The sequence below is a fragment of the Pyrgilauda ruficollis genome, unplaced genomic scaffold (genome assembly GCF_017590135.1).
Source record: "Pyrgilauda ruficollis isolate IOZ18807 unplaced genomic scaffold, ASM1759013v1 scaffold53, whole genome shotgun sequence".
In the NCBI taxonomy this organism is placed as follows: Eukaryota; Metazoa; Chordata; class Aves; order Passeriformes; family Passeridae; genus Pyrgilauda; species Pyrgilauda ruficollis.
In genome coordinates this window covers 2,825,519-2,848,015 of record NW_024526933.1, presented here as the reverse complement: position 1 = coordinate 2,848,015, position 22,497 = coordinate 2,825,519, and the positions used below count along the sequence as shown (strand labels likewise).

At 36.1% G+C, this 22,497-nt stretch overlaps 1 protein-coding gene across 3 annotated transcripts in view; it reads right to left on the bottom strand.

The window, feature by feature from the left end:
- Positions 1–487: 487 nt before the first annotated feature.
- TUT7 (terminal uridylyl transferase 7) overlaps positions 488–22,497 on the bottom strand; it is a 34,613-nt gene continuing 12,603 nt past the window's right edge. Inside the window, exons 9-30 of one of the 3 annotated variants that reach the window (XR_005956245.1) lie at positions 22,368–22,494; positions 21,530–21,649; positions 20,865–20,996; positions 19,904–20,084; positions 18,410–19,554; positions 18,134–18,284; positions 17,367–17,453; positions 16,392–16,492; positions 15,822–15,879; positions 15,014–15,117; positions 13,919–14,008; positions 13,716–13,829; positions 13,530–13,607; positions 12,111–12,288; positions 11,528–11,575; positions 11,317–11,408; positions 10,706–10,821; positions 7,722–8,038; positions 5,855–5,931; positions 5,635–5,698; positions 3,246–3,959; positions 488–983 (exon numbers count right to left, since the gene is read on the bottom strand). Coding sequence is in view for 2 of the 3 variants with exons in the window: in XM_041480755.1 (XP_041336689.1) it covers positions 3,892–3,959; positions 5,635–5,698; positions 5,855–5,931; positions 7,722–8,038; positions 10,706–10,821; positions 11,317–11,408; positions 11,528–11,575; positions 12,111–12,288; positions 13,530–13,607; positions 13,716–13,829; positions 13,919–14,008; positions 15,014–15,117; positions 15,822–15,879; positions 16,392–16,492; positions 17,367–17,453; positions 18,134–18,284; positions 18,410–19,554; positions 19,904–20,084; positions 20,865–20,996; positions 21,530–21,649; positions 22,368–22,494 (3,448 nt within the window). In the remaining variant the exon portion in view is untranslated. Of the gene's footprint in view, positions 984–2,924; positions 3,960–5,634; positions 5,699–5,854; positions 5,932–7,721; positions 8,039–10,705; positions 10,822–11,316; positions 11,409–11,527; positions 11,576–12,110; positions 12,289–13,529; positions 13,608–13,715; positions 13,830–13,918; positions 14,009–15,013; positions 15,118–15,821; positions 15,880–16,391; positions 16,493–17,366; positions 17,454–18,133; positions 18,285–18,409; positions 19,555–19,903; positions 20,085–20,864; positions 20,997–21,529; positions 21,650–22,367; positions 22,495–22,497 lie in introns of those variants that run through there. The other 2 variants (XM_041480755.1, XM_041480756.1) reach the window with 2 other exon arrangements.

Sequence of the window (22,497 nt, the reverse complement as noted above, 5' to 3'; positions counted from 1 at the left end):
CTCCAGCTTCCCTGTAGGCCCCCTGCAGATACAGGAAGGTTGCCATAAGGTCTCTAGTTAACTTTCTCTTCTTCAGGCTGAACAGCCCCAGCCTTCTGAGCCTGTCTTCATAAGGGAGGTGGCTGCAGTCCTGTTATCAGCTTTGTGCAGAGGAGGCCACACACTTGAACAATTCCATATCCTTCTTAAATTGGAGGCCCCAGAGGTGGGTGCAGCGTTCCAGCTGGTGTCTCACAAGAGGCAAGCAGGAGGGACAGCATCCCCTCCCTGGTCCTGCTGCTTTGGAAGCAGTCTAGAATTCTGACATGTTAAGGTTCAAGGATTGCTGGTGATAGTAGCTGACCTCAAAAAACATATTCAGAGCAATGTATTAATTCAAAGCAATGTACTAAAAAACTGTAATCCCTAATAGAAGTCAGCTCAAGGCCATCCACAGAGCACTGTTCTTATCCCATAGATGTCCCCATAGGGGCAACGATAGTTTGAGGCTGTCAACTGATTCCAGAAGTTACAATGGAGTCTTTCCTAACTTCTCACTCTTCTGAATTCACTTTTGTACTATTTTGTCATGTTTAGATGGAGCTTCAGTGGCTGTAATCATATAGCTTACCCTGTGAGAAGTAGTTGTACGTTGGGGGTGGGTATCTCAGAATGCATAACGTGTCAGCCTAGAGGATTCCACGACAGCTGCTGATTCATCAACAGCACATCTTCCTTCATCTCCCTTGGTTTTCAGCTGCTGTGCAGCTTATCAGCCAGAAAGGACCACTAAGTTCAAGCCTCTGCAAGAGCCTGGTTAGAGTGTACTCTACTCCACCCACCTTTAGCATGTATAGTGAGTGGGAAGGCAGATATGCTGGCCACATTCCATCCAGGGAGTAGCAATGCTCTTTTCCTCTATAATTTCCATACTGTTGTCTTTCTACCCCCAAACATTTTCCCACAGCAGAGAACAATGGAGGCCGATAAGTGCAGTTTCCCACCTACAAAATACAGGCACAGAGTGTGAATATTTACTGACTGTCACACTGGCAAGCATTCTAAAATAACAATGCACATGGCTATTCAACAGGAACCCATGTGTAGAGCAATTCAGTTTGGACATATCCCTGAGCAAAGTGCGGAGAACCTGGAACCAGTGACTGCTTTGATCCATCACAGACAAGGCACTGTCTGCCCTCCTGCTGAGCAGGATCCTGCCCTTTCCTCTGGGTTCATGCCGGTCTGGGGCCAAGTGAGAGGATGGCCATGCAATGGTGGATGCAGAGGCATTGTGGGAGGAGAGTGTGAAAGCTGCTGGATGAACTGATCTGCCTGCCACTCCCCAACTCCCGATGGCTGCAGTGACTGGACTTGGAAGAAGCCCCAATAGCCTTGGTACAGGGAGCCTCATGACATTACTTTAAGATGAATGATGGCTATGCCAGAAGGTAAATAGGTAATTATTTTTCATTTCCACATTCCAGCATCCTTAAATATGCTAGATAATATTTTAAATCCCTGTTAATGAAGTCCAAGCACAAGAAATACATTTGGGTCTCATCACCTCACTTACTTCCCTGATTCTGGGTTTAGTAGTTCTGAAGAGCTTGGTAGTATGTAAGATGTGTTACGTGTTTTTTACATACATAATTATGCTCTTTATTGAGGCACAGTACTACTACTTTAAATATAAAGATAGCAGGTGTATAAAAAAGTTGTAATTTCTTTAGCTACAAAGAGTGTGTATTTTCACACATAATTCATGCACCCTGAGTGTGCATCTCAACTAAACTACTCCTACTTAGGAGCTGGGGGGGGCGGGTTTAATGCACTACTGGGCTGAAAGCTGAAGTCAGTACACTTGAAGGGGGGAAGCTTGTGTACAAATGCAGCTAATACCTCCTTTATCATTTACACTTGACCATGTAGGCACAACTTTCCTCAGGATGCTTCCAATCATCAATCCTTAGTCCCCTGCCTGCTGAATCAATCTCCACATGGAAGACTGAGCATGGGTTAGAAAAACAGCCTTCTCTCAGAGAAGATAAATGCAAAAATCAGTTTTAAAATCAAACTATTTCAAGTGAGTAACAAGAAATACTGATAAGTTATCAGTATGGAAGAAAAAGCCAACAACTTTCCATGCTAGAAAACTCCCATTCTGAGCAGCTATTTCAAGACCTGGAAGCTTTAAATAAAATTTTAACAGATGGGGAAACAGTTTTAAATATAGCTAGGAAACAAACCTCACCAGAACAATTACATTAGGGAAAACGGATGTGTGTGATCTAGTAGTTAAACAGCTAAATGACAATTACCTGTTTAAAACAGTTAACTGTGTTGCAAACCTGAAAAACCTTCATATTTCTTGATTTCTCAGCACTGATAACCTACTGTTCACAGCATAAAACATATTCTGGCTTTAGAAACTCAGACATCAAAAGCCTCTGAAATTACTGAGAAATATGATGACAGCACTTTTTTTCCAATAAAAAGGGCAGCATAAATAAACAACTGTGTGTCCCTCCATATCATTAAGAAGGACAGAGTATGCACCTCATTCAGAAGAGGTTTATACACTTCAATCCCACCAGCAAAATTGGAAGTCGCTCTGAAAAAAAGAGAGCTAAATAAAGCACAAAGGTAATACACCTGAAAATGTGTTTAGGAAAGAACACAGAAGAAATTACTTGTGAAAGCAACACATCTGGAAGTTCATAGATAGCTGGTTTCAGATGGGTGAAAACCAAAACAAGACTTAGGATGCTAGTTCCCTAAGACCGCTTTGGCAATTGTAGCTTTCAACTTCCATAAAAATAGATAGGGAAAAAAAAATTAACATGATGGTTCTAAATCCAGATAATTATAGTAGATTAGCATTAATTCCACGTTTATGTCAGGAATATTGAGAACTACAACCTTATGAAAAAGAGAAACTTAAGTCTGATTTTCACTTTTTTTTTTAAATTTATTTCAGATTCATAAATTAACAGTGGTTTCAATTTTAACACATAACTAATTCTCTTCTGAACAAGATAAGATGGTACATTACCACCTCTGGAAGGACTTCAAGTAAAACTCAAGTTCGTACTACTAATGAATGTAAATTCTTGACTGGTACAAGGATCCTCTTCATATTCTATGAAAACGGACATGTTTTTTTCCCCAGTTGCCAAATATAATACCTCTATTTCTTAAAGCACTTTTGTCTGTATCCCCAAGGCCTTGAAAAAGATTCTTAGCAGCAACAAAACAGGACTGACCTGTTATCTAGTCTTTCTTTCTTTCTTGAACACGAGCACAGCAGCAAATAAACTCCCATAAAATCACAGAACAGAAAACAACCCCACAAAATCTCAGTGGCACTGCTTGTCCAGAGATTGTTTAACATATGATGACTAGTGCCTATGTGTTTAGTTCTCTGGAGAAATAGAAAAGAATATAGCAGTTTACAAACATCTCAAACACTTACACAAGGATTCAGTAAACAATCAACATTAATAAATATCATTTGCTCCTTCAAAAGATTCATTTTTGAAGAAAATATAATTTATTTGGCTAGCACATAGTTTTAGTGCAGTTTAAAATGGTCAGGTGGAACAACAAAACCCTAAAAACAGTTCATTTTTAGTACCTGCCCTTTTCTAAATGCATTACCTAGTAAACAAATACAAAACATCATGGCTTTCTATTAAAATGTTCAAACAATCTATTATAAAGAGCAGGGGTCTGTATTAAAATCCACAGTTGCTTGTACTAGCAATCTAAAAGAAAACACCCATATTTTAATTGAACTTAAGCTGAAGGTTGTCTATGCTGCTGTCCTGCGAATTCATAGGCTTTAGCCAAAGACATTTCTTTTAAGTGAATGATGGGCCTGTGTTGCAATTTATCAGTGCTTAATATCCCTCATGATTCTTGCTGGGTCCTCTTCTGCGAGGCTTTTCCCTGAGTCATGTATTTATTGGAAAGGCTGCCTAAATTGGGAGGAAAAAAGCATAATGCTTTAAAAGGTATTATTTGTTGGGTTTTAAAAAACAAAACCAAACAAAAAAAACCCACAAAAAACCCAGAAAGACATAAACCAACTGAAACAAAAAGACAGAAGAAAATTTCTGTCATGTCAAACTACAATGAAAGGACACACAGATCAACTTAAGATCACTACCTGCCAAAGGACAGTAATTAGATAGTAAATAGACACAAAATTGAGAACTAGCATTTTCTTGAACTAAACACCTAATGGCAAACCACTCTGTGTTACAAAATCCCCAAACTTAGATTTTAAAAAGCCTTCCAGCGAAAACAAAAAAAATGTGTCTTGCTAACAAAAGATATGTCTTCCTAACAAAACTGATAATTAAATTTGAGATACTTAATTGCAGTCAAGTTCTCAAAACTTTAGAAAATTTATTAGGTCCCCTCCAACTGTAGAGAGATTAGTGTATTATATACCCATGGTGCTGAAAGGTTTGCAGAGTTGCACTAGAAATTGTAATTAAAACAAAAGCAGCTGTTCTTTTAAAATCTTCATTGTACTCGCTAGTAAGCGTGTGAAATTGCTGTAAGGAAGCTACATTGTTAATCACACATTTAAGGCAGAACATTTCTGATTCAGGAAGAGTACATAAAGGCCTTTATAATGCACTCCCACTGCTACTTCTAAATGTAATTTTAACTCAGTTGCATTTTGTCAGCTCAGAGCAAGGATGTGGTTTGACAATCTAAATTAGTTTATCATGTATAATTCTAGACAATTACTGCAAGAAACCCTCAAAGGAAAGCATTCCGTGTTTTGTCCCTGAAGAATCAGAGAACCAACCCCACGTAAGCTGAAACAGGAGAGATTGATACAACTCCACCATACCATGCTGCAAAATAAATCCACCAGAGTCAATGATATAAAGGCACAGAATTGTTATGCCCAAGTTTTGGTTCCAATACAAAACTCAAAATTTGTACACTTCTCCAGATTAAAAAAATAGGTGGCTTCAGTCTGTTCAATCTGTCACTGTGTTCAGCAAATTAGCTAGTTTCTATAAGGACTGATGAAGAATCATACAATTATAGAACAATTTGGGTTAAAGGTCATTTAGTCCAACCCTCTTGCTGTGGGCAGGGGCATCTTCAACTACATCAAGTTGCTCAGAGCCCCATCCAACCTCACCTTGGATGTTTTCAGGGGTGAAGCATCCACCCCTGGGCAATCTGTGCCAGTATTTCACCATCCTTGTTGCAAAAAACTTTTCTTTAATCTAATGTAAATTGATCCTCTTTCTGTTTTAAACAATTACCCCTTACTATTGCAACAGTCCTTGCCAAAAAGTTTGTTCCCACCTTTCTTAAAGGCCCCCTTTTACAACTGAAAGACCACAATAGTCTTCCCTGAAGCCTTCTTTTCTCTAAGCTGAACAACCCCAACCCTCTCAGCCTCTCCATAGAAAAAGTGCTCCATCCCTCTGATCATCTTTGGTGACCCTCTTCTGAACTGGCTCCAACAGTTCCATGTCCTCCCTGTGCTGGGACCCCAGAGCTGGATGCAGGGTTCCAGGTGGGCTCTCAGCAGAGCAGAGCAGAGGGGCAGAATCCCCTCCCTGGCCCTGCTGCCCAGGCAAACCCACAGTTTCTGAATTGAACTGAAGATATACAAACCTGACTGGGGACTCAAAAATACTTTTCCTTTTTGTTTCTTTTTTTCTTCATGCATAAGCACTCCCTATAAAAAACATACACATATAAAAAAACCAACAAAACTGAAGTATTTAATTTCATAACAAAAGTTTTTCCTTGAAAGCTTAAGTAAAGCTTTTCCTAATTACTTTAAAACATATAAAAAGTAAAAGATGAAACCAAAGTGTCACTTGGTGTTTACCTGATTTAATCTACCAGCATGTTTGACAGCAGTGGTTAAAGAAGGGGACCTGCACAACACTTCTGGATTTGAGCCATCTGAAAAAAATAATAAAAAGGAGTTGCTAATTGGAAACTAGTTTCCATTTCAGTTATCATTAAACAGAAAAGCACCAAAATATTTTCTATCTAGAATAAGAAAATGAAGAATGTAGGAAATTGTTATTTTCCTCAATTTTATGACATGGAAAACTTGCATAATATAGGAACATACATTTAAGCTAGGAACCTATAATAAATTAATCTTTGTATCCTCCTCCAGAATCAGCAGGAGACAGGGAACTTAGAATGAATGAAGGTAAGGTGGTAAGTGACATGTCCGTAGTCTCACAAAATGCAACGCTGCAAAGAGTGAAGTTTGAACTCTTTGATCCATTTGTTCATAGTACTTTATTCAACTAGATAGAACACTTGAGGCACGAAGCAAGCAATAAAAGACAAAGCCCAGCCTACACCAATTCTTTCAAACTGAAATGTATTAATTCCCAAAATACAGATAACAGATAAAAACACCTGTTGCAGAACTTACTATTTTAGACATATATAGTATATATATATATATATATATATATACTGTACAGCCTAAGTATAGCTCTCATGTGATGAATGCTAAATGTGATTGAATATGAAACAGTCAGGCATATTCCCCTTCACCTTAGCAGACTCAGTATCACAGCAAAGAGAATGGCTAGAAGAGAAGTTTAGTGAGACAAGGTCAAAGATGAACAAACTCAAAAGTTAAATTTAGACTTGACATACACCTTCAAAAGGTCAGAAGCGGAATGAAATATGGTTTCAATTTTTAATCAACTTTTCTGTCCCTCCAGTACTTCTAGTAGTCTATCAAAGTAAGAATACTTCCAAATATATTCACAGTTTTGAATTTACTTGCACCATTTTCCTCCCTCTTCCAGTATTTTAACAAAGTCTTATGCTCTCTTCCACTAAATGCATCTGACTACGAAGAGTTTTCTGACTTAAGGCAGACTGGATATTTTTTCAAGTAGAGAAAAGCTGGTTGAAAAAATATAATTATATGAGACTCCAATCTGTTTCTTTAAGAGGTCAAGTCATGACTAATTTGTAAAACAAATTTTTTCCAGCCTGAACTTAAGTGCACCCAGGTTTACCTTCAGGGACACAGTGATACTTTGTTCCTTTGGAAGCTAATTACACATACCACCTACCGTCTTAAGTCTCAGTTTTATCTTAGAAAGATATTCACAACACAAATAATGAGCAATTCATCATGTTTGAAAAAAGACTTAGATGATTATATACCTTTGCTTAGCAGTATTTCATTCAAGTCTGTTAGTCAGGATCTGTAAGATGAACTTCTGTATCCCTTCAACTGCTGAGTTGTCAAAAACATTATTTCATTCACAAAACTCAATCTGAACAAATCTGTACACTTTTCATATTGATTTCAGGGTCGTACAGAATCATTCTGGTTGAGGTAATGTGAAGAGCTGTAACACTAGCTTTTGTTGCAATTATGATGAACTGGAAGAGAAGCTTCCAGTAATTTGAAATGTTGGCAAACTCATATATTGTGATGACAATGAAAGCAATTTCAACATATTTGATACTCATACCCTTTTTATTACAAATATTTTATCTGCTAAGAGAAACCATGCCAAATCTCCCAGGATACAGCACATTTCTGAAAGGAAGGTGAGGATGAAGGGAAAATGATTAAATGTGACTACATTAAAAAAACCCCCCACGTTTACATGATGCAAAAACCTTATCTGTTAGTCAATCACGTTAAAAATACAAAAAAAACCCATAAGTGTTATTTAAACTACTCAGCTTGATCAGTTTCATACCTGCAACTCCTTTATATTGTGGGCATTCCTTTTTAATATGACCTTCTCTTCCACAGATAAAACAACGTTTTTCTCTTATGTCTCTGTCTTCCGGGCGCTTCCACTTCTCTGCTGATTGCCTGGGAGTCTTCTCTCTTCCAGTTTCCACTATTACCCTTGCCAGTTTCCTCTTCTGAGGTGTACATAGGTGCAGCTTTCCCTCCTTGATTAAGTTCTCCTTTTCTGTTGGTTTATTCTGCATTTCTTTGTCCTCTTTGCTTTTTTTCTCGATTTCTCCATACCTTTGTGTACCTTCATAATCACGACGCCGTCTTAGTCTGCAGGAGCAGAAAAGTGCTACAGGATTCAGAAGCCTTACGTTTATACACATAGTCAATAAAAAATCCAAACAGAAAACGCATGTGCTGTCCTTAGACAAAATAATTCTTGGACAAAAATTGAATTGCCATATTTTTCCTTTGACTCTTCCACCAAACAGTGCTCCACTTCATCACTCATGATGTTATAAGTATTTAATAATTTAATTTTACAATTAGATGATAATACAGTTCTAAATGCTAATAATGGTAACTCAAAAAATATAAGAACAACTGAAAATCTGACTACTCAAGTTGCATACAATGAAAGAAAAGAAACACCAAGCAAAATGCTAAAGAATTACAAAAAAATAGGGCTACAGTTCTGGGTTTTTTTCTATTTGTGCGACTCAACCAGAACTCAGTTCTTTCCTTCTGAAACTGCATATTCACTCTAAAAGTCTCTTCTGTAGAGAGAAGCTTCTAACAGTCTATGTGACTTAAAAGTCTAGTAGTGAAGAAACACTACCACCATCAGACTTGTTTCATTTAACAACTTCATACATGACTAGAGAAGGAGACAGGAGTGAAACCTCCAAATCAGAAGATGACACCAGGCTCCTTTGGCAAGTTGGATGTATTGCTAATGGCTAGAAACTTGGAAAATACTTCACAAAACTGAATGGAAGGCAAAATAATGGCATGAGCTTCAAGGTAAGCTTTTTTTTAAAAAAAGGCATAAAAGGAACTATAGGCTGGTCAGTCTCACCTCTGCCTGGTAATATCATGGAACAGATCCTCCTGAAAACTATGCTAAGGCACGTGGAAAACAGCGAGGCAACTGGTGATAGCCAACATGCCTTTGCTAAGAGCAAATCATGCCTCACAAATCTGGTAGCTTTCTATAAATAAGGGTTACAGAAATGGTGGGTAAAGAAAGTGACTGACATCATGTACCTGGACTTCTGCAAAGCATCTGACACTGTCTTACACAACATCCTTGTCTACAAAATGAAAAAACATGGATTTGATAGGTGGACCACTCAGTAGATATGGAATTGGCTGGATAGTTTCACTTCAAGCATTGTGGTCAATGTCTTGATGTCTGTGTCAACACCAGTGATGAGTGGTACTCTTCGGAGGTCTGTTCTGGGACCAATATTATTTAATATCTTTGTTAGGGACATAGGCAAATGGATTTAAGTGCACACTCAGCAAGTTATTGGATGACCAAGATTAGCTTTAAACAGATACAGGAAAGCACTGTTTCACATATCAGTCAGAACACTTATAGAAATGGTTGCCACAGAAGACTGCTAAGGACACCCAAGAGAATCAGGTTCATGGGAAAAAAACCCCAAACCTTAATGGACAAAATCATAAAGAAATCCAGTCTACAAATGAGCATTAGCAGAGCAGGGCAGGTATGTTCTCTAACATCTCTTTTATGCAGCAACTACAGATGCTGAGGGAATGCATGAGAAAAGACTACAAAAACCAACTAGTTTTCCCTTCACAGACAGCACTCCCTTTTGCAATAAATGGCTGAATGATTCAAATGTATCAGTGGTTTTACCCCACAGGGCATTTCTGTTCTTAGATGCACAATCTCATTTACTTTTCCTCTAATAATGTATAGAACATAGCTGAGTATGTGCAATGAACTGGTATTTCATTTCAGAATGCAAGATTAAAAATCCATAGATCTAAGACAGCAGTTTGGACGTTGAGGAGACTTTCACCATTCTTTAATGAACTTCAGCATTCTTTAATTTCAAACTATCATCGGTTACTGTGCTTGTGATTGCTAAAGCTGAGTAAATTTCCAAATTAACAGAATGAACAATGTAAATTCACAAATCTCTAATGTGTAGCGGAACAGCCATTTCATCCAACAGGATGTTAGTAGCTTTTTTTTTTTACTTAGTTACAGGAAAGTGCAAATGATTTTAAATGACAGCTTTTAACATAAATAGATTCTAAACAATGGTTAGATTTTTCCATCCACCTTACAAGTGAGCATAAAAGTTTTTAAGATTTCACTGTTTTTTAGACATGAAGTCTTTAAAGAACTTTGTCTTAACTAAAATCAAAATTAAAGGATAAGTTTTAAGTTTCATAACAGGAGGAGCGGCAAAAGCCATGTAGCCATTCATCTATTGCCAGAAGAGAGTGGTTGAATATTGGACTTGACTACTCAGGAACAAGAAGCATTCTCTTGGATGTAAAACAGGACATTGTTCTCATACATGTGTGCTTATGAAAAATAATGCTGTGACATTCTTGCCTTGCTTTTGATAGGAATTGCACGATTCTGTGAACTTGACAAAATCACATCTTGCTAGGAGCAGCAAAATTCTGGTAGTAGAAGCTATTCAATAAATAATAATACAGAATGTATCCATGAGTACTTTTCACAGCACACAGTTACTGAGCTCTGCTGAATATTTAGATTCTCTGACTTCTCCTTTCCTGTAAAAGGAAGTGGAGAGTCAGTATTGATACTTGAACAGTTCTGCAGCAACACTATCCACCACTGCCAAAAGAGGTATTGATACATTTTAAATTTAATTCAGGTTACGAAATAACTTGTAGCATGTACACATTTTGCTTTAGCATTACTACCCTAACCTTTCCTAAACAAACCTAAGGAAAAAAGATACACACAGACACCAATACTATACTCACTTTCGTCTCATGGGACAATCTTTCATGAAATGGCCAATTTTACCACAAGTTCTGCAGCATCTGTCATTTGGTGCCAATTCTCCTTCTGTTAGAACCTCAGGATCAAAAAAGTACTCCTGTAGAAGAAATCATATACTTAAAATGAAAATCCAAACACCTGGAAACCAAGACAGATACAAAAGTGTCAAAACAGCAGTAAGAGTTACAGAAAGGAATACTCTTGGGGTCTGTAGCTGAACCCTGAAAGACCTAATGAATTAACTAGCCACTGATCTCTTCTTTGACAGGCAGCCTACTCACCATCAGGTCTGCACACTGTTATAAAACTGCAGTTTTAAGAAAGGCTAAGGTGGTATTGATTTGGATTAAAATACATAAATCTGTACAATGAAACTCTGACTTGACTAGCATTCTGCCTACAAAAATATTTTACATGCAGGTAACATCAAAACAGTACTCAGTGGTAACCCCCACAATTTTTAGATTAGTGTGGAAGTTTAAGAGAAAGAGTTTACAGTGAGTGTAGCCACAGTCCTGCAAAGGCAAAGAGCAAAGGCTCTTTGGCTTATACGCCAAAGAGCTCACACATACTCCTCTTAGAAGGAACTCACCATTTTTGATGGGTATTCTTTAGGAAATGTTTTTACAGGGGTACCAAATACCCTTCTGCCATTGATAAAAGCCTTCATTATAAAATTTGTCACTGTGGAAGAAAAAAAACCCCAAACTGAAGTAATCATTTAAATATCAAGCTAGAATGTAAAACAGCATCCAAGACAAGATCTTCAACTTTGTAACTGAAATCGTTAAAAGAAGACTTACTTTTTCTTGACAATCCAGCTCCAAGATTGTGGTTCAAATCAAAGGGATCTGTAGAAAATAACATGACAGGCATTCCTCAATGTGCAGACAAAAGAGTAGAAATTCTTTCCATGAAAATGAAATGGGCCAGAAAACAAGTTACAGATTATTTCTAAAATATGTCACTGCATTTTCTCTGTCAGAGATCACAGTGATAATAAACAGCAATAATAAACAATAATCATAAAGAGTTGAATCATTTAAGGTAATACGGGCTCAGCTAAACCTAGTATTTTTGAGAACACCTCAATTGCATTATACCTTATTTCTTTGCCAAGGGATTTTATTAAATCTATTTTTCTGCCATTTACTTCCTAATGAAAAGTGTGAAGTTTGCTTTGTGACTTCTTTTCAGTAGCCAAAAAACCCCTTAAGAATATTGTTTAGCACTACTGAAACTCAATGGCAATTTTGAGATGCGTGCAAAACATAGGCATTTAACAATTTATAATCTAGTAATAGAAAAATAAATAAGCCTTGTGAAAAAAACAAAATTTTCATGTTAAAGAAATTCTGTATATTCCGGTATTTTATACGGTTTTACCTTCAATTACAATATACTTGGAGGTCCACTGCTTCTTGAAAGTTGTAAGCAGATTTTTTCTCCTGATGCAGATGACGTGCTCTTTAAAATCAAATTCTTCTGTGTAGAATCGGAGAAGTCCCAGCCACAACTGCCCAGCAGATTCAGTGTTTTTCCCATAGTCTGGCCAAACAACTGACTAAAATGACAAAATTACTGTTACATTCAGTACTTACAATGAAGCATTTTCATGATTTCCATAATATATTTTCACCATTTGTTTTATACAGAAAAATAACAGAGTTACACTAGAATACTTCCTTTCATAATTTATATTGATAATCCAATATTGATTTTAAACAGTGTATTTTTTGTCCATTAACAACCTAAGTGGACAATTAATAGAACTTCTGGCACTAGGTTTTCCTCTTAAGAAAATAATTTATCAATTCACTTTATAAAGTGAATACCACCACTGCATAAAACAAAATTACTCAAGGGAATTAATCAGATATGACCAGATATACAGGTGGTAGCAGTTATCTTCATCCAGAGAGACAAAGAACAATTAATCATCCTTAACAGCTTAAAATAATTTTGTGATCTATTTTGTGAGATTTTGGAGTTTATTTTTTCACAGATGAATTATGACCAACCATATTCTAAAAGCTTTACAACACCAGAATGGGATTTTCAAAACAGGAGCTACTCCACTTCCATTCCTGCATTTGTTCTGGATATAATTAATTTTGTTCTCAGTAGGTGGTATAGTCTGTGTTGTGTATTTAGCATAAGAATAATGCTGATCACATTGATAACCCACTAATATTTTAGTTGCAGCTCAGTAGTACCCACACTGAAGCCAAGGACTTTCCAGTTTCCCATGCTCTGCCAGCCAGCAGATGCACAAAAAGCCAGGAGGGAGCACTGCCAGGGCAGCTGACCCAAAATGGCCAACGGGATATTCCATACCATGTGCATGAACTCAGGGGAAGTGGCCAGGAGGTACTTACCGCTGCTGAGGGATGGGCATCAGTCAGCAGCTGCTGAGCAGTTGTATTGGGCATCTCTCGTTTCTCTTACGTTTTAGTCCACTCTCTCTTTTAATTACTACCATTATTACTACTGCTGCTGCTACTATTATTATTAACATCATTGTAACAATTAAAAGTATGAGAACTATTATTTTATTTTGTTTCAATTAATTAAGTGTTTTTATTCCAACCCACAAATTTTACTTTTTTTTTTTTTTTTTTTTTTCCTTAGCCTTCCCACCAGGGATGGGGCTGGGGGAATGAGAGAGTGGCTGTGTGGTGCTTAATTGCCAGCTGGGGTTAAACCACAGAAGTCAACCTCTATATTTGGGAACACCGTCTTTAGAAGGAATTTCTATTCATTTGCCAAGCTACAGGTAACATTCCATTAGCCTGATTTACTCACCAACTCCTCTATCTTATCAAAGAAATACACATTCCAGCCATCAACCAAAATTTCAGGCTTTTTTGGTTCTTTGTAGATCTGAAAGAGTAGTATTAAAACTCATTAGAAGAGCCTTTCATATTCAGCACTGACATTCTTCTGATCAACACCATGTACAGTTATTAATTTGTTTCTGATATACTGTACCTCTTGAAGAACAGGGATGACTGGTGGATTTCTCTGTTGAAGGAAATAAAGCACCATAAGAGTATATGCATAAGATGACAGGCTACCTCGAGATGCATCTCCAATGTCACATATCTAGAAAAACAAACATGATTTTTATCTTTCATGGTGATTATCCCTTGCTGCAGTAACTACTGCTTCTAGAATGCCTGAAACATACTTACCTTTGTAAAGACTTTCATTGTGTAACACAGATATTTTACTCTAGGATCAATAGCTGCATATGATGACAGAAGTCTGGTGTTATGCAAGGCCTACAAAAGTAAGAAAGTCATGTAGAAATAAAAAAGCTCTGAAGTCATGAAGAAAATAAACTGAAAAAATGAAAAAGAAGAACTAAGTTGTGTCCTCAAGAAATGCACATGTGAAGCCCTGCATAGCAGGAATATATATAGAGAAAGGAAGCACTCCACAATGAGGTTATCATCTGCTCTTTTAAAAGCCAAGCAACTTCCTTAATCTGTATGGAAGTGGTACAAAGCAGCATTCACAGAACAATACTTCAAAACAAGAAGCATTAATCTCCTACTACATTTTCAAAATATTTGGTAGAAGGTAACTACTGGAGCCCAGAGATTTCAGTCCAGATCTTTAAGAGCTACCAATGGACACGTATGAATGCATAACTTCAAGGAGAACATTTTCACACTTAGTGGTTGAGGTATTCTCCTCAAGACTCCCCCTGAGTCCATAAAAAACCTTCAGAAAGCTTAAAAATTGTCTCTATGACTTAACTATCCTTTGCTGTTTCAAGGAACAGGGACTTGAAAATTAGAGACATTGAAATAAACTAAATCTGTTTTTAAAATGTTTGGCCAAGAACACATGATTTTTAAAAAATAATTTTTTTTTGCATTCTAATATGTTACACTTCAGGCAAGCTGGGTTCACAATCACTATTTCAGGTCTCAAGCCTAGGCATGAGCCATGATGGTAAGAGGAGTCTAAGAAATCTGAAGTTAGTTTATTTTTACTCTCATTTGAGAAAGACTTACAATACTTAAACCACTATTTCTTACTATTACTGAAGAACTAATAGATTTTCTTAGGAAAGTGACAACTCTGAAGTCACAACTGTGCAGCTGACTCACTCATAGTCAAACAATCAAAACTAAAAAGGTTTCTTTGAAACATAAAATTGCAACAGGTAATTGGAAACAGTTGCTTTTTGAACCTCACCCAACAATCATATCAGTCTCAAAATACAGATTCTTAGGTTTTTGTTATACAATATAAAATAAAAAAGGAGATAACCTTACCAGAGTATTATATAAACTGATGTCTACTTCAAGACCACTTCTGACATGGAAAAATTTGACAATTGGGACTTTAGCAGTTGTTATAGGCAAGACATTTCTTAAACCTAGGATGAAATGTTTTATTACTGGATGGCTATAATACAAACCTACACAGTAACACTTAATTTCCAACTGTAGCCAAAAGGCTACAAAATAAAATCTTAGTTGACACCGAATTTGTATTTCAGTTATGTTTTGACACTGATTTTAGAAATTTGTCAAACATGATCAATCTGATAAACAGTTATACAAATGTATGTTTAGCCCCCTCAAAAAAATAAATAGCAGTCTAAATACGAGTATAGAAATTCTTTATAGCGAAATAAGCTTAAGACATAAATGATAGTTCATTACAACCAAAATGAGCACTATAAAAATCATTATTTCTTGTAGAAAAAAAACTAGGATTCCCATTGCAGACTTGTATCAGAATATCTTTTACTATCAACTTCCAATGCACTGAACATAAAAATACGTAATTATTAAACTGAAGCCTCAAGTCTTAAATCATTCTCATGTGTGTAAGTTATAAACATACTATCTGTCCAGATCAGATGTGGTCCAATAATATTATAACCTTGAATAACTATATATACAAACAAAAATAAATCCAAACGTTCAAAACATTCAACCTCACTCTTACTAACATAACCTCTTTTATGTTAGTTGTATCTTAATGATTTTCACCTACAGTGCCCCAGAACACTGTTACTACAGCAAATGAAGTAACAAAACCAGAATCACTTATGTTAATTTTCCAGAAAATTACCTGACTGTTTCTTGAGAACTTTCGCTAAATCTTCAATGATTCTGATGCAATCAAGTCCCTAAGACATTAAGAAAAAAAGCTGAAAGATGTATCTGCTGCAAGTATTTTAGGCAAACCTTTCATTATGTACCATTAAGCTTAAAGCTGTATAATCCAATGTTTTATGTTATACATAATTATATGAATACAAGAAATAGTTTCAAAATAGCATATGTAAAATCAACTGCTGATAATATAATAAAGGAAACTTTTTAAAGCTGATATTATGAAAGGAGACTGATGTGCTCTTCCATGTTTCCCATTCTGAGTTGCTTATGCAATCAAGAATGTTACTTATCTGCACAAATAAAGTTAGAAATTCAGAATTCCAGAGAAAACTGGCTACTTTATTCTTATATTCACCCCTAGGGCAACAGTAGACATCCCCAAAATAATCTGCCTTAGTGATACCTTAGTATTTCCTTCTAATATTAAAAGCTTTTATAAAATAATGAATTTGTTATGCTAGATACACAATATAAGAAAATTCTGCATTTGTTTAACCATAAAACCAAAATCTTCTCAACCTACCTCAGCAGTTTCAAGACCATCTATTGTCATACAGATATCAAGATCACTTTGTTTGAAGCCAAAGCCATTTTTTGAGGAGCCAAACAAATCGAGCTTGGTTCCTGTAAGGCATGGGTTCTATTACAGCCATATATCAACAAAAAAATATAAAATTATATATAACATAGAATCTCAAAATGTATGTAGCTGCAAACCACTGCATGTCTTCTAATACAGGCAGGAAAACACCATTGTATTTCTGTAGTTCATGAAAACTTTCTGATCAATTTTGCTTATGAGAAAAGAATGTCTACTATTACTGATTCAAATAAGCAGCCTGACAAATCCAGAAACAAGTTACGTTTTCCAGTAATTAAATCATCAGCATGGAGGTTCAAGCTGACATCTGACTGAAAAATGGTTTGTACAGAGATCCTCAGGGTGAGGGATATACCTGGTTCCAGCCAAAAAGATATTTTTCTAATTTTAAAAGACCATGAACTGTAGTCCAGGTGTTACAGGCAAGAATTCCAGAAACAAACAAAGGAAAAAAAAAATCAAATGCCTAGATTCTGTGAATAGGCCAGATGTTGTGCCTATATTTTAAAATATTCCAAGCCCAGTAAGTTTCAGTAGGAAGTACTAAAAAAACCTTGTTATTTGTAAGAGCAGTTACAAAAATAAGTCTGATTAATAAATAAAGTTAAAATAAGAAATGTAAAACTATTCCACTCTGATTGTTTCTTCCTTAACTTGCCATTGTTCCTTCCTACTAATGTGTGCTATATATGAATACATAAAAAATTCCAAACCTAAAAAAAGTTTAAAAGACTTAGAACAAAAATTATATGTAATGAAGTATTCCAATGCTGAGCAACAATATGGGTTAAATATTCAAAACTAAAGTGTTTATTATACTGAAGTTACGTTTTCTTGGAAAACACTCCAGTATGAACAATCAAAAATATAAATATGAAGTTAGAATGGCCTTATTACCTGGGAAATCCTGTCTGATGAAGATTTCTAAGCTTTGTCTTATATGTTCCCGAGCGTGATCTTCTACCATATTTGGAGCAAAATCATCTTTAAAAAAGAAGAAAAAATGACAACAGTTTAGGCAACTGTTCTTTAGGAAGAGCAAAGACTCAAGTGAAAATAGAGAGGGGTTTACAGTGGGGCAAGGGAAGGGAAAGAGAAGAGAAAATTCACATGTGAAGGAAAGAAAGCAAGGATGAAGTAGAAGAGAAATACCTGCTCAAAGAAAAACATTAATTAGACAAACAATGCATTTTGTCTGGTCAGAAATGGCGAGAGAGAAAGGAGGAAAGTTGGGTCTCTCTGAAAAGAACAAAAGTGGAGAAATGTTACAAAATGATATTTTGACACTATTTTTCCTAGAATACTCAAGTCTTTTTTAATGAAAACTACAAGTTAAGGAACAGTTAACATAATTCAATTCAGACAAATACAAAAGTATCAGTCAAAAACTCCACCCAAAATTCTCAGAAAATCTATTTTCCTGTATGAGTAATCAACCAGCCAGTTGGAAGAAAAATCTAAACACTTTCTAGCTCTGTAGATAAAAACTACTCAGCAGTTCTGTAAGAGCCATTATCATTAAGCCAAATCGTAGAATTGTATCTAAGAGTTGGAGGCAATGTAGCAAATAAACTGTCACCTTATAACATCATTAGTCTGTGGGTATTACCGTTTTTTTTTCAGATTCTTTTTTTATGGCACAATATTCAAAGGAAAAAACTTACGGTAACACTGGACACAAACTTGATCTAGAATAACTGAAAACTTGGGTGGCAGTGGTGGCAGTGGGTCAAGCTCAATTTTCTTGAAGTCTTCTGGACAATCATTCTTTAAATGACCTTCCCGTTTGCACAAGCTACATACTACTGTAGGAGACTGCATGAACAAAAAGCAAGATTAGTTTTAAAAACTACAGTACTTTAATAAATTGGAGCAACACTTTCATATAACTTCTAACAGAACACAAGCAATATGTTTATGTTCTGATACAGCTTGCTTACCTTGCCCTTTGTAAATGCTTGTTTACTGAATTCATAAAAAAGTTCAGATTCTAAGCACTGTTCAACTGCTGTGCTCTCTTCAGAATGGCTTCCCTTCTCAGTAAGATATTCTTGACTCAAATTGTTTCTCAGAGGTGCAGCTACACATTCTTTGAATTGTTTGTTTTCATATTTACTGGGGATGGAAAAATCGTCTTCCTCTGACAGCACATCATCATCTCCAGATCCAGTACAGGTGTTATCTAGTTCACCTCCAGCTCTAATGGCAGCACTGCATTCTCTCTGATTTAGAAGAGTTGGTGCTTCCTCTTCTTCCTCTTCATCATCTGAGTTAATCATTTGGGATATCTGACTCTCTGCTGAACACAGGAATTTTTGTGGGGACTCATCCAGTTCATCAGTACCTTCAGTGCTACTATACTCATCAATGTCGATCTTATCATCTGTTATACCACTGCACTCCAAGCCACATTCATCACTCTCTGTAAGTGCAGTGTGTTGAAAACCTTCTGAGTCTGAAATCCTGCATGTCTCTACTTCATCCTCATTCACCATAACAGGGAGTTCTCCACTGTCACTGTCTTCATCAATTGTCTGCTCAGCAGCCAAAACAGTATCCCACTGTCTTTTTTGTTGTTCATGTTCTTCCTCTTCCTCCTCTTCTTCATCTTCATTTTCACTCTCTGTCTCTTCACAACTAGGTTTAAAATCCTCATTATCTCCAGAAATAACTTCCTCAATTATACAGTCTGAATCTTCGTGGGTAATTCCCAGATGACTTATATCATCAGCCAATTCTTCTTCTGTGAAACTTTCTGAGCCATCACACAGTTTTGAAGGACCAATTTTATGTTCCTTGGGAATATGTGTATCCTCTGTTATGCTATCTTCTACTATGGCTGTGTTTGTTCTACCTTCCAAGTTTTGCAAGTCAGAATCTTCATGCTTTATAGCATCTTTTCCATGGTGCAGCATTTGGGATTTCTCCTCATTTGCATTTGAAGAGGGTATTTTGCTCCATTTTGCATTTTTTTTGTGAGGCAAGGCAAAATACTTATAAGTTGCTCTCAGACAGTGAAGAACATACACATACACTAGCTGACTGTTCAGAGATCTTGCCACATTCCTTTTGACTGAATACGGGTCTAGTAGAAAGAAGAAGTGAGCCAGCAGTGAAAGAGTTAATTTCTTAAAAAAAGAATAATACACTTACATCCTTACAGATTCTGAATTGGTCATAACTCTTAAACATTGTGTAGGGACACAAGATCTACAAATTGTGCCGAATACAATTTTTAGTTCACTTAATTATTTCTGATAATGTTAAAAATAATGCCCAATAGAAATATCAAGTTGATTAAAAAAAAATTCTACTATAACCAGTCCAATATTAAAAATTTCTAAGTTGTAACAGCCAATAATAACAGCCAAGTCAGCACCTTATAAAAATTTAAGTTACAGTTCTTTGAAGTTTGTTAAGAGATATTTATATACCTTCCACAGCAATGCGCTTTTTAGGCCAGTCCTTTAATTCACGAGACACTGGTTCCTTGAGTCGTATGCTAATAACCAAATCAGCCATATTGAACTCCAAAGCATAGAAACGAAGCAGTTCAAGCCAGAGCTGACCAACAGGTGCTGAACACTGCTGACCTACATCAAATACTAAGGGAACCTGTCAATTACAGAAGAAAACCTTAAATAATACGTAGTACACAAGCATTTAACTGTTTAACTGCTACTCTTCCTTTATGTCGTCTGTAATCTAGTGTGGCAGAATTTATCATTGGTTCTCGACTTGCAACTGCAATAAAAACCACAATTAAAAAGTTGGAAGATACAGTATAAATGTATCTTTCAAAAATCTTTCAAAATGAAAGAATGCAGCAATGGTAAAGAGTAGCATCAGTGATTAATAACAATTGCTTCTTTAAGTGTTTATGTTGTAATTTATAAATTTCAAAGAAAAACGCGTATCTCATGTCATAGGCCAGAATGGATTATACAGCCTATTTTTCAGCCAAGTCTAGGCTGAACTGTTAACTCTCGCAACATGCAGTCATATGTTTCTTACAAAGTTGTTTCGTACAAACTTTGTTTCTTACAAAGTTATGATAGGAATAATTTGTAAGAACAGTTCCAAGCAAAGAGAAAATATTTTTCATATGCTTAATCTAATTCCAAGATAAAACTACTCTGGCTCTGTAAACCACATTCTCTCCAACAGATTAAAATTCAGGGTCTTATTGAAGAGTTTGAAATTATATCTATTTTCCTGCCAGCTCCTTAGCACCAAGAGCTGAGCACAACAGACCTTGAAGCAAGCAGCCATCCAATCTCTTAGTTCAGCTCACAGTTTTGAAACATAAGCACAGAAATGAAATAGAATATTGTTCTTTTTTGAGAACAGCAATGTCTGCTAGACTACTACAGAAGCAAATTTAAAAGTTCACACCTTGCCCCTTCTAGGGGAAGTTTCTTGCGGCAAATCAGAGTCATCAGTGGGGTTATGCTCCCAAACCACAGCATCATTCTTGACTTCTCTCAGATGAAAATTAGTTAATTTGTTTAATGAGAATCCTCCAATCTAGAGGAAACAGAAAAAGAAACAGAGTGAAACATCACATGAAGTTTAAATTTTAGTCCCCACACTGCAGCAGACTGAAGTTTAAAAACAACTGTTCCACGTCTAGAATATGCCCCAACCTTTATCTCTCTTGTCCTGATACCTCTCTGTTTTTTGGAGAATTAAATGGCAAATTCCAAGACATTGTTTTGGGATGTAGCTATGTGGATTGAGTTCTCAACAGTCTGGAGGAAAGGTGAAAAAAATGAAGAAGTAAATTGTTGCAAAATGCATTATTCAATGCCCACCTCCCCTTATTCACAGAAGCAGCAACAGAGCACTTACTTCAGTGACTAGGATTGTGAAATGCCACCTTACAGCTAGGCATACTAAAGTTAAGTGTAGTCATTGAATGATGATGAATTCACATTCCTAATCCTTCAAGAAATGGTTCGCTTATGGCTTGCTCAGAGTAGCATAAAGCTGACAGATTATATACCATCACAAGCAACTGGTCCTCTCATTTATACTACTCAATGTATTAATATGCATACCCATGATCCCAAATAGACTGGCAGAAAAGGCTCTTTCCTCTGTTGTAGAAAGAAAATAACCATTAAAGCGAACACATAAGGTGACAAGCCTCCCTCTTCAGGACGATCAACACAGCATAACTGTAAAAACAAATTGTGCAGCCATTAAAGCTTCAAGTAATACTAAAAAATTTTTGTTTTAATTACTGCTCAGAAGTCCCACTGAATACTACAGAAACTCAGATATCTTTGAGCTCTTACCAGATGCAATTTTTTCAAGGCCTGAGTATTTACTGCCGTTACTACCATACTACCACATTTTCAGCGTAAGAGCCACAAGGACAGAGACTGGCAAAACAGACAGCATAAACCATATTTGCAAAAAATGATAGCTCCTTTTGCATAGATACAGTGCAAGTCAGAATTTTTTCAATTTCTAATTAATATTTTAATTGCAGACACATAAATTTTACTGGTTATGATAATTCCCAAAATTGTTTTCACCTACAATAAAGACCGTTTTTTCCTTTTTTTTCATGATGGATTAAGTTTACAAGAAACTAGCAATTGTATCTCATATACATTCCTCTCAATAGTTTGATAACAGAGCAGGATACTTACAGTCTGCATTACACTGAATGAAACTTAAAATTCCACTTTTGAAATTTAGTGGAACATTATCACACACAAAGGATAATACAAATTTATAAAATGTAAAATTTATAAAAACTTATGTCCTTATTTCAACTCTTTTTCCAAGGGCTGTTTCAACAACCATTTTCTAAACCACACCTACAGGCATGATATCAAAGTTAATTCAATATTTATTCACAGATAAGGGAATACAAATGACTCTCACCTTTGCCCAGTACCTGAAGGCAATCACTAAAGGTACGATAGTAGGCTCCAGCTTTCCAAGTGTAGCCAAATGGTTTGCTGTCAGACAAGCATTCTCATTCCCTGCACTCACTTTACAAATAAGGCCACTA